This window comes from Pteropus medius, unplaced genomic scaffold (genome assembly GCF_902729225.1).
Source record: "Pteropus medius unplaced genomic scaffold, Ma_sr-lr_union100, whole genome shotgun sequence".
Taxonomy (NCBI): Eukaryota; Metazoa; Chordata; class Mammalia; order Chiroptera; family Pteropodidae; genus Pteropus; species Pteropus medius.
Genome location: NW_024351543.1, coordinates 13,613,828 through 13,625,956, shown reverse-complemented (window position 1 = coordinate 13,625,956; position 12,129 = coordinate 13,613,828). Strand labels below are relative to the sequence as shown.

Here is a 12,129-nt window from a genome sequence, read left to right as displayed (position 1 = left end):
TGTGCTTGCTAACAATTGTTATTTTCTGCCTTTTTTTTTTTATAGTAGCTCTTCAAATAGATATGAGGTGTAGATTCTTGATCAGAGTTGCATTTTAAGCAAATAATTTGCTTGCCTTCTGAGGGAGATGTATTGGCATAGAGAGCGAGGCATGAAAGGTCACCTAGGAGGTTCTGGCATTGGCTTAGGTTTGTAGTAGTGAGAAATTGTTTTAAATATGGTGGGAAGATACAATTTTGAGAGAAGTGATGGAAAAATGAAACAAATGTATTTGGATTTAAGTGAGAAATGACATGAGAATGACTTTTCATTTTGAACCTAGTAACAGTGTCAGATGTAAAGGGAAGGAAAGAATAATATACTGATCTTTTGAATTTTAGATGACAGGAATATTATTGTGGAATTAAATGCCTGACAGGGCAGCTAGAAATACAGGAGAGTATTATGGGTGAGAAAACAGGTTTAGAAATTTGTTTTTATGAGAAGTACTGGGGCAGAGGTCATACATAGTCTTTCTTTTGGAAACATTAATTTTCTTTAGAAGAAATAATCTGATAAATCTTTCCTTCTCAATTTTTTACAGCTCTTGCAAGCTTAGGATATGAAAAGAGCTGTGTGTTGTTCAATTGTGCAGCCTTAGCTAGCCAGATTGCAGCAGAACAGAACCTGGATAATGATGAAGGATTGAAAATCGCTGCTAAGCATTATCAGGTATGCAGAACAGTAGTTACTATGTAATGATCAACACTAAGTTGGATTAAATTGAAAATAATTTGCATATAGGTTTATAGATGTTTCTTTACACACAGATGTTTTCTTGAAAAGTAATATACCTTTTAAATGAATTGATTCATATTTTTGAAGCACCTATAAACCAGCTCTCTTTTTCCTCACCATTTTAAACCCAGCACCTAGCACAGTGCCTGGCACATAATAAAGGCTCAATAAATGTCAGGAGAACAAATGATTAAATGTGTGAGATGAAATCCTTGGTAAATCCCTTTTAAATAAATGACATCATTAAAAAAACTTGTATATTAATTTCATAAATATTTTTTCTTATGAGACACATGTAAAATTTTACCAGGGTCGTAAAAATTAAGACCTCTTGGCAAGAAAAGTTTAACTCTAAGACTCGTGAAGAGGCAAATATTTAAATGTGGTCAGATATGTAATGTTCTTAAGCTAGCTAAATTTATATTAGATACTGTCATATCGTGTGGCATATTACTTTATGGCAATTGTTTTTTTTTTATTTACTCAGCTTTTATTTTTTTGTTTCACTTTAAAGAACAATAAATAGTTATTGTTAAGTGATATCTGTAGTCATGTTTTCATATTTTATATTGCCTTTTAATTTATAGAGTGTTTTCATGTACATTATTTAACTCTCAGATAAACCTGTGATACATGTTATATCATGTCATTCTTTTTTTTATAAACAAGCAGACTAAAGGCAGAAGTGTTAGTAAAGTGGTCCATTGGGGTTTCAAGTGTTCTGATTCCAAATTTAATGAAATTCCAAGTGGTTCTGCTGTCTGTCTTTCCTGGCTCAGAGGTAGAATCTGATTTTTCTCACTGTTTAAGTTTAGGGGAGAGGTGAGGAATGCCCTTCTAGGACTGTGATAAGAAAACGAACTTTAAGCAAACCATGTGCTCCAAATTGTGGCTTGCCATACAGATGACAGACATCATGCATATGTAATGTACCTTTTGTTTTTCAGGCCGTAAATGGCAAATATTTTAAAATATGATAATGAAGTAAAATTTTATTTAGTTTTCTGTTAACTGTAACTTAATTAATTGGCATGCGCGATCTCAGAGAGCATTCTGAGTTATTGAGGACACATTTCATTCTGTGAGTCACCTCTGTGATTCATAGCAGGTCATCTAGTGTTACAGAAAGAGTACTGGTGGTATTAGAAGATCTAGTTCCTTCTCTAGGCTGTTTGCCACCAAGAAGCTACCTGCCTCTGTGTAAGTTCTTAAACCACTACAGGCCTCCAGTTCCGGAGTATCTGTGAATGAGAGACTGGATTCTTTGCTGTTCTAGTCTGTGATTCTGTTAGTTTACTAAGCAAAGTCAACTGATCACTCCCTACAGGTACTCTAGTTTTAGGGTACTTCATGACTGCAGAAAACACGATGTTCACTTTAAACAATTAACCTTGGTTTATCTCTGTATAGCTTATGTGTATAACACCTTTTAATCTCTGACTGACTTCTTTTTCCCAGTGCCATTCGTTTGATAAAAGCAAAGTTATTTTAGTGCTTACCTCGATAAAATATAATTGGGAAGGAAAATCTGATGGGTAACGTTTTCACCAAAGAGCTCTGAAATAGAAATCATTAGCAATGGATGATAATGGTGTTTTTCAGAGGATTGTACTGAGGTTTCCTCAAGTATGACATGTTTATTTGAGAGATGAATTTGGGACTAAAGTAAGAGCATTTCAGTACTAAACACATTTTAATGTTTTATCCCTGCCTCTATTTTCATGTTAGTTTTGAGGATGTATACCTGAAACTAAGCTTAATCAATTTGTCCCATGAATTTACTTTTTTGTTGTTGTTGCAATTGACTTTTAATTTTCGTTAAATTTCATGTTACTCTTTAGTGTTTTAGAAAGATACTCTTATTGTTTGTAGGTCAGATGTTTTAGGTCTGTTTCGCATGATGTAAAAATTTAAATGTAGTGACTGTTCAATTGAGTTAACATTTGAAACGATTTTGAGTGTAACAGTAGCAAATTGAGTTATGCTGAGTTCCTATAAATTTTAAATTCTTTTTTTCCCCCCTCTAGTTTGCTAGTGGTGCCTTTTTACATATTAAAGAGACGGTTTTATCTGCCTTAAATCGAGAGCCTACTGTGGACATATCTCCAGATACTGTTGGGACCCTCAGTCTTATTATGCTGGCACAGGCCCAAGAAGTATTTTTTTTAAAAGCCACAAGAGGTAATTCTAATTTTGTCCTCCATTTTGCTGCCTGTGAAAAGAAGTGATAGGCTTTTAAAATTAAAAGGTGATTATAACATGTTCAGTGTAGAACTTTCCTTTTTGAACTTGACACATGGATTATTGAAAATTTTCAGCTTTCCTTTTCTGAACTTAAAGTGGTACTGGTATACATTTAAGAATGTAAACTGTCTTTGAAGTCTTTTGTAAAGTGTCTAGTTAGCTATAGTCTCAGACACTGAACTTTAGTATTTTTTTCCCCCTCTTTAATCCTCGCCCCCCTCCACCCTTCTACCCTTGACGTATAGATGTTGCCATTTCCCTTTAAAAACTGGATCTCTGAAGGTGAGGCGTCTCCTCCCACAGGCTCATGGCATGCACCTCGGGTCTGGTGCCCGCAGCACACTCGAGGGGATGGGGCTGAGGGGCCGGGCAGGCCTTGGGGGCCTGACACGCTTGGGGTATGGTCCGTGACTCCACCTGGGGCGCAAAACCAGGACCTTCTGTGTGTAAAGCAGAAGTGCTAACCACTGCACTATGGAGCCATCCCCATAGAGTAGTATTTATGTAAGTTTATAAGATGTCAAAAATTCATTCATTCAGCAAATATTTATTGGGTACCTTCTGTGTTCCAGTCAATGTCCTTGCCTCTAGATAAATAGAATCAGCAAATAAGATTGCTTGTTTTAGGAGGCTTACATTTTAGTGTAGGAGAGATGATAAACAAGAACTTAAGTAGCTAAGGTAATTATATAGAGTGATAATTGCTGTAAATCAAATAAGATGGATTATGTGATAATGGCTGATGGCCTACCTGTGGATCAGGATGTGGGGGTTGGGGGGGTCATGCTAATTTTAGATTCATTAGTCAAAAAGAGTTTCTTTGAGGAGGTCTCATTTCACCCAGACCTTATAGACAAGAAGGAGCCATCTAGACAGAGGCCCTGGCCCTGTGAATGCGGGAATAATGCCGATTCTTATAAGGCATGCAAATTAGTATGACAGATTGGAATGTGGGCTGAATATTTAAATGCAGAGAAATTGAAAATAAGAGCAGTCATCCTGTGGAAGCAATATGAACTGTAATAATTTTTTCTTTCAAAATAACATCTATTGATGGAATTCATATACAAGAAAATAAACCCTTTTAAAGTACACACTTCATTGGTTTTTACTATAGTCAGAGTTTTGTGGCCATCACCACTATCTAATTTTAGAACATTATCATCTCACTCCAAAAAGGAACTTCATTACCCACTGACAGTGACTAAATCCTTTTTCCCCTAACTCCTGGCAACCACTAAACTATTTTCTGACTCTGTATTTCCTATAGAATAATTAAGTTTTATATAGATGAATTGATTCCATCAATAAGGATGTTTTTAGATAAATGTACAAACTTGTGATCTCAGTGTCTATATTGAGTCATCATGATAGACTGTTTTATATTTTAATTATAATGGTCAATTTAACATTTTATTCCAGATAAAATGAAAGATGCCATCATAGCCAAATTGGCTAACCAGGCTGCAGATTATTTTGGTGATGCTTTCAAACAGTGTCAGTATAAAGATACTCTCCCCAAGGTCAGTTATTGTTTTATATACACTTGGTTATTTTGCTTGTGGAAATATTTGGATATTTTTGTATATAAGCAAGTTGAAAATTATGTTTCATAGAGATATTCAAAATTTTAGGAAAGGACTTTGAAGAATATATTTATAGAAATAGTTTTTTATTTAAGATGCATGAGAATTTATATTTAGGGGATGCCTTTGCCTTTGCTCTTTACTAAACTTGTTTTTCCAAGCTAAGTCTCTTTCTGGAAAATTATGAATACCTGTCTTCAATAATTTTATGAAATTGAGGCATTGTATAGTTCTGAATCATTGGTGATTTGGTACAAGCATGAATACTTGAGCATGTTGATTATTCACACTTTTAATTATTGTCCTGTTTTCTTAAAGATGAGTCTTAAAGCGCAAAAACAGACATAAAGAAAAAAGGAAAAGAAAACAGATTCCTCCAGTACTTTTATTAGAATTAAGTTTTGCCAACAGGGATAGAAAATTGGGCTGCTATTGGACAGCTAAGGAAACAACCATCTTTAAACCACATATCGCAGGAAGTATTAATTGTTTTAATGTAAACTTCTCTGGAGTGGCATTTGAAATGATGATCATTTGTAAATGACAAAGATGATTAGACTAAAGTAGATTTAGAATGGTTAGAAAGGGAAATTTAGAGCTTGAAATGTAGTATAGTTCAGCTACTCTTTCAGAAATTTCAAGGAATTAGTTTCATCTGTATGTTTATGATATTTGTAACATGATCTTCTTTAGGAGAGTTTATTGATTAGTAAGTCATTCAGGGATTTTTGTAGATTATAAAATTGCAGACAGTTTTGTGGTGGAGTAAAACATGTAAGTACATCAACAGTACACATTAGTTTAGTCAGAAAATGAACAATAAAGAATTAATGTGAAGATTCCTGGAGACTTAAAATACACCAAGAGATCAGTTGAAATTTGCCAAGACCTTTGGGTATTAATGGTGTTACTCTTAAAAAAAAAGAGACTGGGGATCTCCTCTCACCATTTTTTCATCTGAAAGACCTCATGTTCAGCTGCACAGTGTACCGTTACATCCTGTTGGGACATTAGTTCATTCCTGTCATGGAGAGAAGAATGTCACCTCCACAGACTTGGAAACTACCTCTGCAGCATTTCTGGTATTCCTTGAAAATCTCCTGTTTAAGTACCAAGTTGCTCCAGTCTTACCTTGAGAACTGGAATGAGTGCATTTTGAGATTTAGATGTCTTATTTTTACCTTTTTTCTCATAAAGCTCATAAGATATTTTCATGTTCTAGTTATAAAACTGCAGTATCTGCAAGTAGTGATCCAGGAAGCTAGGATATTATTTACTGGGAGGTAGGAAAGCACACAGGTATTAATTTAGTTTTTGATTTTCTCTCTCTTTTTTTAATCTGGACAATGATTGTCTAGTATATTTCTTGGATTTTATATGACATGTACTTTCTAAAAACAGTGAGGTTACAGGCTAGGATTTGACATTTTGGAAGAGCCTCTACCCATATAACTGCTTTTCTGGTTTATGTTTTTGCATCTTTTAAAATTAATTTTGACTGGAATTTTTTTCCAAACTGATTAGGGCAAAATAACATTGAATCGTATTAGTCATTAACTTAGTGTATTTGTCTGTTTGCTATGTGTTTTTGAGTATATGATAATGAAATGTTAGTTTTTATACGATACTAAACTTTTATATGGCTAAAAGTCATCTTTATTAAAAAGTCAGGCTATGAATATAACTGGGAACTTACTTTACTGTCTTTTGTCTTTTAAACATGATGAAACAGCTATAGAGCAATTTCATTAGTGTATGTGAGTAATGGTGGTTTAGTTAACTAAGGGCTGGGTAAGGGCTCATAAGAAAGCTTCTAAACCCTGTGCTTGATATTCCTCTGTGAATGTCCATTCTACTTCTCTTTCTAATGCATGCTTTCCTTTCTTCTCTGTAAACAAAATGTTGACTTCATGGCTCGATTAAAGAGCATTATAAAAATTTTAATTGGCTTCACCTAATAGTTTTTTTTTTTTTTAACCTTAATTTTAATTGGAAGAAAAAATTTGAAATTATTGAATTCAATCCATGCAAAATTATATGGTCTTCTCTGTTGACACCTAATGACTAACCTACCTCTAAATAATTAATTGGGTAATTCTAATTTCTGTCTCCTTTTCCTTTTTCTTCCTGCATCCCATGTTGTCTGTGGTGGTTTGTGTGGTTGGACTCTCCCCTGGTCAGTATTTTTATTTCCAGGAGGTGTTCCCTGTCTTGGCTGCCAAGCACTGTATCATGCAGGCCAATGCTGAGTACCACCAGTCTATCCTGGCAAAACAGCAAAAGAAATTTGGAGAAGAGATTGCAAGGTTACAGGTGAGTCTCTTAGGAATAAATATTAAGTAACTTGGATCTCCATTTATTTTTTCCTCAGTGAATTTCCCAAGTTTGCTTATGAAAATCTTTCCCACTTGTTGCCTGTATCAGCGGAAACAAGTGATTGCTTTTATCTTTAGGCTTTACTTACTGTGTGCTTTTTGAAGTGTCATATTTTGTTTAAAAAATTCACACAAAGTGTTCATTTAGTTCTCTTTTATTTACCCACCTTTATTTTAATATAAAATATTCTAAATTAACAGGCTCCAGAAAGGATGTATACTTCTTAATTTGTGGTCTAGCCTTGGTCTAAATTGCAGCATTTAAGTCCACAGTTTGAGGACAGTGGTAATATAAATACATCTGTAAACAGCAGAGTAACTTCTGTACTATAGGCATTGGTGTTGTCATAAACTTCGGTGACATCTAGGTCAACTTTGTGGCAGAGGCAAGGGCTATTTATATGAGTTGTTTGTATTTTGAGCCTTGGTAAGCAGAGGATAGCAAGAGAACTGTTAAGGAATTTTAAATATGGATTAGATATTAGAAGATACTATGCAAGTATCATTTAGGAAGTTCGGATTAATTAGTTTGAAACTCATGAGAAAAGAAGCCCAGGTTTCATGAAAAATAAAAGGTATACTTATACCCCACACTGACAAAAATGAGAGAAAAGCATACTTTTTTTTTTTAAACAAATCCCAGATTATCAAACATTCCTCTTTTGTCTAGGGATTCACTTTGATTACAGTAACTTCTATTCTCATATGGAAATGCTTCTGAGAAAGAGGTTTCTGTAGGAAAGATTTTTTTAGGCTAGTTTATTTAAAGTATTAGTTTCTTAATTTTCTGAGAATTCCAAGACTATTAGATTCAAGCAGGCCCTTATTTGGTCTCTATAAATCAGTCAGAGAAGAAGAGCTCCTTTGGAAATTTTACTGTAATTTTAAAAATCCATTCTGGAAAAAGGAAACTACTTCAGACTCACACAATGAGAGGATACATAAGGGTTTGTAGCTTCAGTTTTACAGCTTTACTCATAGGTTAAATGTTTACTCAGAACATAAATGCTGATTCATATCTCAAAGGGCTATTCTTTGCAGTAGGCATGAAATTTTTTTTACTTGACTTAGAAACTGATTAGAAATAGGTAAACAGACCAAAAAAGATGACCAACGAATCATACTCTCTGTAGTCTCTCACTTAGTAGTAAAATGACTTTCCAGTCATTGTTGTCAGCAATGGGAAAACACTTATTAGTTATGAGCAAACCAGAAAAAAAATCAGAGTCAGGAAAATGAAAACAATAGGTAAAATAGCAAAGTTATAATTGCTGCTTGGAATTCACTTCTGGGGGCCAAGAAAAACTGTACCTGGGCTTATAAAGCTCATGAGGTGCGCTTCTGGGATAATGCAGTTCATTTGGCTACAGAAGTTATGTCCACTTGATCATCTTGGTGGAATCACTGAAGCCAGAGTACAATTATCAAAAAGACCTAAAAATATGTATGTATAAAAATGTTACTCTAGAATGAGTACATGTCAGAGATTTAGTTAACTCATCGAGTGACACAGTAAGGTGGTAAAACTGATTTTGTGAAAATATTGTTTGTTTTCTTAGTCATGATAGTAGCTTGTTGATATTACAGAGGTTGTCCTTATTAGGAGATATATGCTGAGTTATTTAGGGATGAAGGGTCATGACGTCTGAATTTTAGTTTCAGATGGTCTTACAAAAAAAAACAAAAACAAATCCCAAACCAGAAACATGTATGTGTATATATGGGAAAGAGAGAAAGCAAATATGGCATAATGTTAACAATTGTTGAAACTAAGTAGAGGGTCTGTTGTTACTCATTGTTCTGTTTCTTAAATTTTCTGTGTACTGGAAAATTTTCAAAATAAAAATTGGGAAACATAAGTATATATAAAAGTATACATTTCAACCCGTCTCTCTGCCTTTTCCTTTCTATACTGTTTCTTCCATTCTTTTTTCCCATTGCCTTATAGGTAATTTCCATCAGTTTCTTCTTTAATCTTTTCAGGGTCATTTTTCTTTGATATGTAAGCAAATATATACACCTGAATACACATACAAACAAAGAACATTCTTAACTCTTCCTATTCTTATATAAGAGGGAAGTATGTTGTACATCTTGCTTTTCTCATGTAACAACATTGCTCTTTTCATTTTAATAAAGCAATGGAGAGACACCCAGCCTTCCTCAGTGTCTGTATATACTTATCGGCCCATGGATTTTTTTTTTTTTACTTTCTTAGGAATTCATACGTGTTTAAAGGGATATTTGCTATATTAGTCTTCATTTTTGGGGTGTGATGGAAGAATTTCTGGGTTATTCTGTTGACCACACTGCTGGAAATGCAAATCCTCAAATTTAAGATTAAAAAAAACAATGCTAGTATGTTTGGTTGAGAAGAAAACATTTTTTTAAACATTTTCTTTTTTAGCATGCAGCAGAATTGATTAAAACAGTGGCATCTCGCTATGATGAATATGTCAACGTGAAGGATTTTTCTGACAAAATCAGCCGTGCCCTTACTGCAGCAAAGAAGGATAATGACTTCATATATCATGATCGAGTTCCAGACCTCAAAGATCTAGACTCTATTGGTAAAGCCACACTTGTGAAATCTACCCCAGTTAATGTGCCCATCAGCCAAAAATTCACTGGTATGTCAAGTATTTAGATACACTTTAATCTTATTCTTTTTTCCAGTGTAATCTGTTTTTTTTTTGTAGCCAAAACTACACAGTTGATATCAATGTGCTTTGAACATAATTTGCATTCATGTTCAAAATGAATATGAGAATAAAAATTGTGTTGTATCTACAGTGAAATTTTAAGATGGAAAGTAGATGATAAAGTATATGTAAAGTGTACATAGTCAGAAAACTTAAAACTATGTTTGAGTAATGACAAAGACTTTAAACAAGTACTTATGTTAATATTTGTTATGTTATTTAATATTTTGCCATTAAAAAGAAACATACATAACTATGACGTAAACGTGTGGAGTCATGGTTAGATAAATATATATTTTAATATCCTTGGATATTGTAGATATAAACAATGTATGAACCTGTAGCTGAAATTTCAAGGATAATATTCTAAGTTACTGGGAAAGGGTGATTATTTAACTCATTTCTATTTAGCAAGCACAAAGTGTTTACCATGTGCCTAAGACTCTTTTAAGCACTTTACAAATATTAGCTCATTTATTTCTCACAACAACCCCATGAGATAGGTACTGTTACTATCCCCACTTGACTGATGAGGATACTGATGTACGGGTGGTTAAGTAATTTATTTGCCCAAGGTTATGTAGTTGGGAAGTAGTAGAACTAGACATCGAACCATGGCACTGTAGCCCAGTCAGTTTAATCAGCAATTGAATAGTGTTTTCTTATGTTTAACTCATCTTTACCAAAGAGCCCTTAAACTCAATGACAGATACATCAAAATGTTAAGAAATTTAAGTTCAGAGAAAAAGCTCTCATTTTCATTGTCCACGAGTATAACTATTTAAAAACTCTCTTCATTGTACTTTCAGTAGTGTTTTGGTTTTAAGTATTTGTAGACTTTCTATATAAATATTGAAAAGGAAATGTGAAGTCATTTTCCAAGTCGAGTTTATGGTTTTGTTGAATTTCCTTTCCTAATTATAGATCTGTTTGAGAAGATGGTTCCTGTGTCAGTGCAGCAGTCTTTGGCTGCCTATAATCAGAGGAAAGCTGATTTAGTTAACAGATCAATTGCTCAAATGAGAGAAGCCACCACTTTGGCAAATGGGTAGGTAGAGGTTACCTTTCATAAATTTAACTCTAAAGTTCTAATGTGTTTCTCTTTGTTCTTTAATTTAGTAGTTTATGAACATTTTACTTTCTGATCTTGGAGCTGAGTGTCAAAGATATGTGAAATAGCAAATGTAGACACACATGCATACACACATTTCTTGGGGACACTAATTAAGCCCTAACAAATATATTATAGTTGGAAGAAAATTACTGAAACAATGAAAATATTTGACCATTGATTTGCATTTTAGAGAATAGTTATTTGAGGCACATGAGAAGTAGAAATGAACTTTTTAAATTAAGATACACGGTACATTTAGTATTCTGAACCTGTTTTGTTTCTGGTGGATTCATTGGTTTTTAAAAAATCTTAAGTATAATTTTCATACAATAAAATACACCCATTCTAAGTATATAGTTCAGTTCTATTGATAAACATGAATACCCATGTATCCACCACCACCATGATCAAGACAGAGAACATTTCCATCACCCTAAAATACTCCCTCATGCCGCTTTCCCTTCACAGTTTTTCTTCCCCTGGCCTACAGCCACTACCGATGTGCTCCCTGTCACTATAGGTTAATTTACTTTTTATACAATTTAATGTATATTTAATCATTATAACACGTGAGTAGGTATATTACACAGTACAGTGTAGTATTGCTATAGTATGCAGTACTTAAGTATGTACAATCATGTACAGTATATAGTCAAAATGTGTTGGGTGTCTTGCCCTTAGCATAATGTTTTTGAGGTTCGTATGTTGTGGGTATCAGTTTGATACTTTTTATTACTGGGAAGTATTCAATTTTATGGTCAAATAGCAGTTTTTTTATTCTTTTACCTGTCGTTGGACATTTCAGTTGCTGTGAACATTCATGTACAAATCTTTGTGTTGACATGTTTTATTTCTCTTGGGTAAATACCTAGGATTAGAATTGCTGAGTTATGTGGTTAGTATATGTTTAATTTGCATTTCCCAGATTAACAGTAATGTTGAGCAACTCTTCATATGCTTATTATTAGCCATTCATATATCTTTTGTAAAGTGTCTGTTGAAATCTCTTGCTCATTTTTAAAAATTGAATTTTTTTCTTCTTAATCTTTGAAGAACTCTGCATATTTTAGAGGCAAGTCCTTTGCCATATATGTGTAATTGAGAATATTTTCTCTTGATCTGGTTTGCTTTTTCATATTTTTAATTTTGATGAATACATGGATATTGACCTCATTTTCTTTTTCTAGCAAGAAAGCAACATAAGTTTAACATCCCCTTTATTATATAAATGAAATAATAGAATAATTGTTACTGTGTCACAAACAGATGAAGATTCTGTAATTAATACTTAGATCAACTATGTTCTCTTGATGTTTTGCCTAGATGGTATC

The 12,129-nt window shown here is 33.6% G+C and overlaps 1 protein-coding gene across 1 annotated transcript in view; it reads left to right on the top strand.

Annotated features, from left to right (window-relative positions):
• Window positions 1–12,129, top strand: part of PDCD6IP (programmed cell death 6 interacting protein) — a 52,547-nt gene that overhangs the window by 16,792 nt on the left and 23,626 nt on the right. The window contains exons 4-9 of the mRNA XM_039843432.1: window positions 584–711; window positions 2,805–2,958; window positions 4,444–4,544; window positions 6,804–6,920; window positions 9,390–9,612; window positions 10,609–10,732. Coding sequence (XP_039699366.1) covers window positions 584–711; window positions 2,805–2,958; window positions 4,444–4,544; window positions 6,804–6,920; window positions 9,390–9,612; window positions 10,609–10,732 — 847 coding nt within the window. The remainder of the gene's footprint in view (window positions 1–583; window positions 712–2,804; window positions 2,959–4,443; window positions 4,545–6,803; window positions 6,921–9,389; window positions 9,613–10,608; window positions 10,733–12,129) is intronic.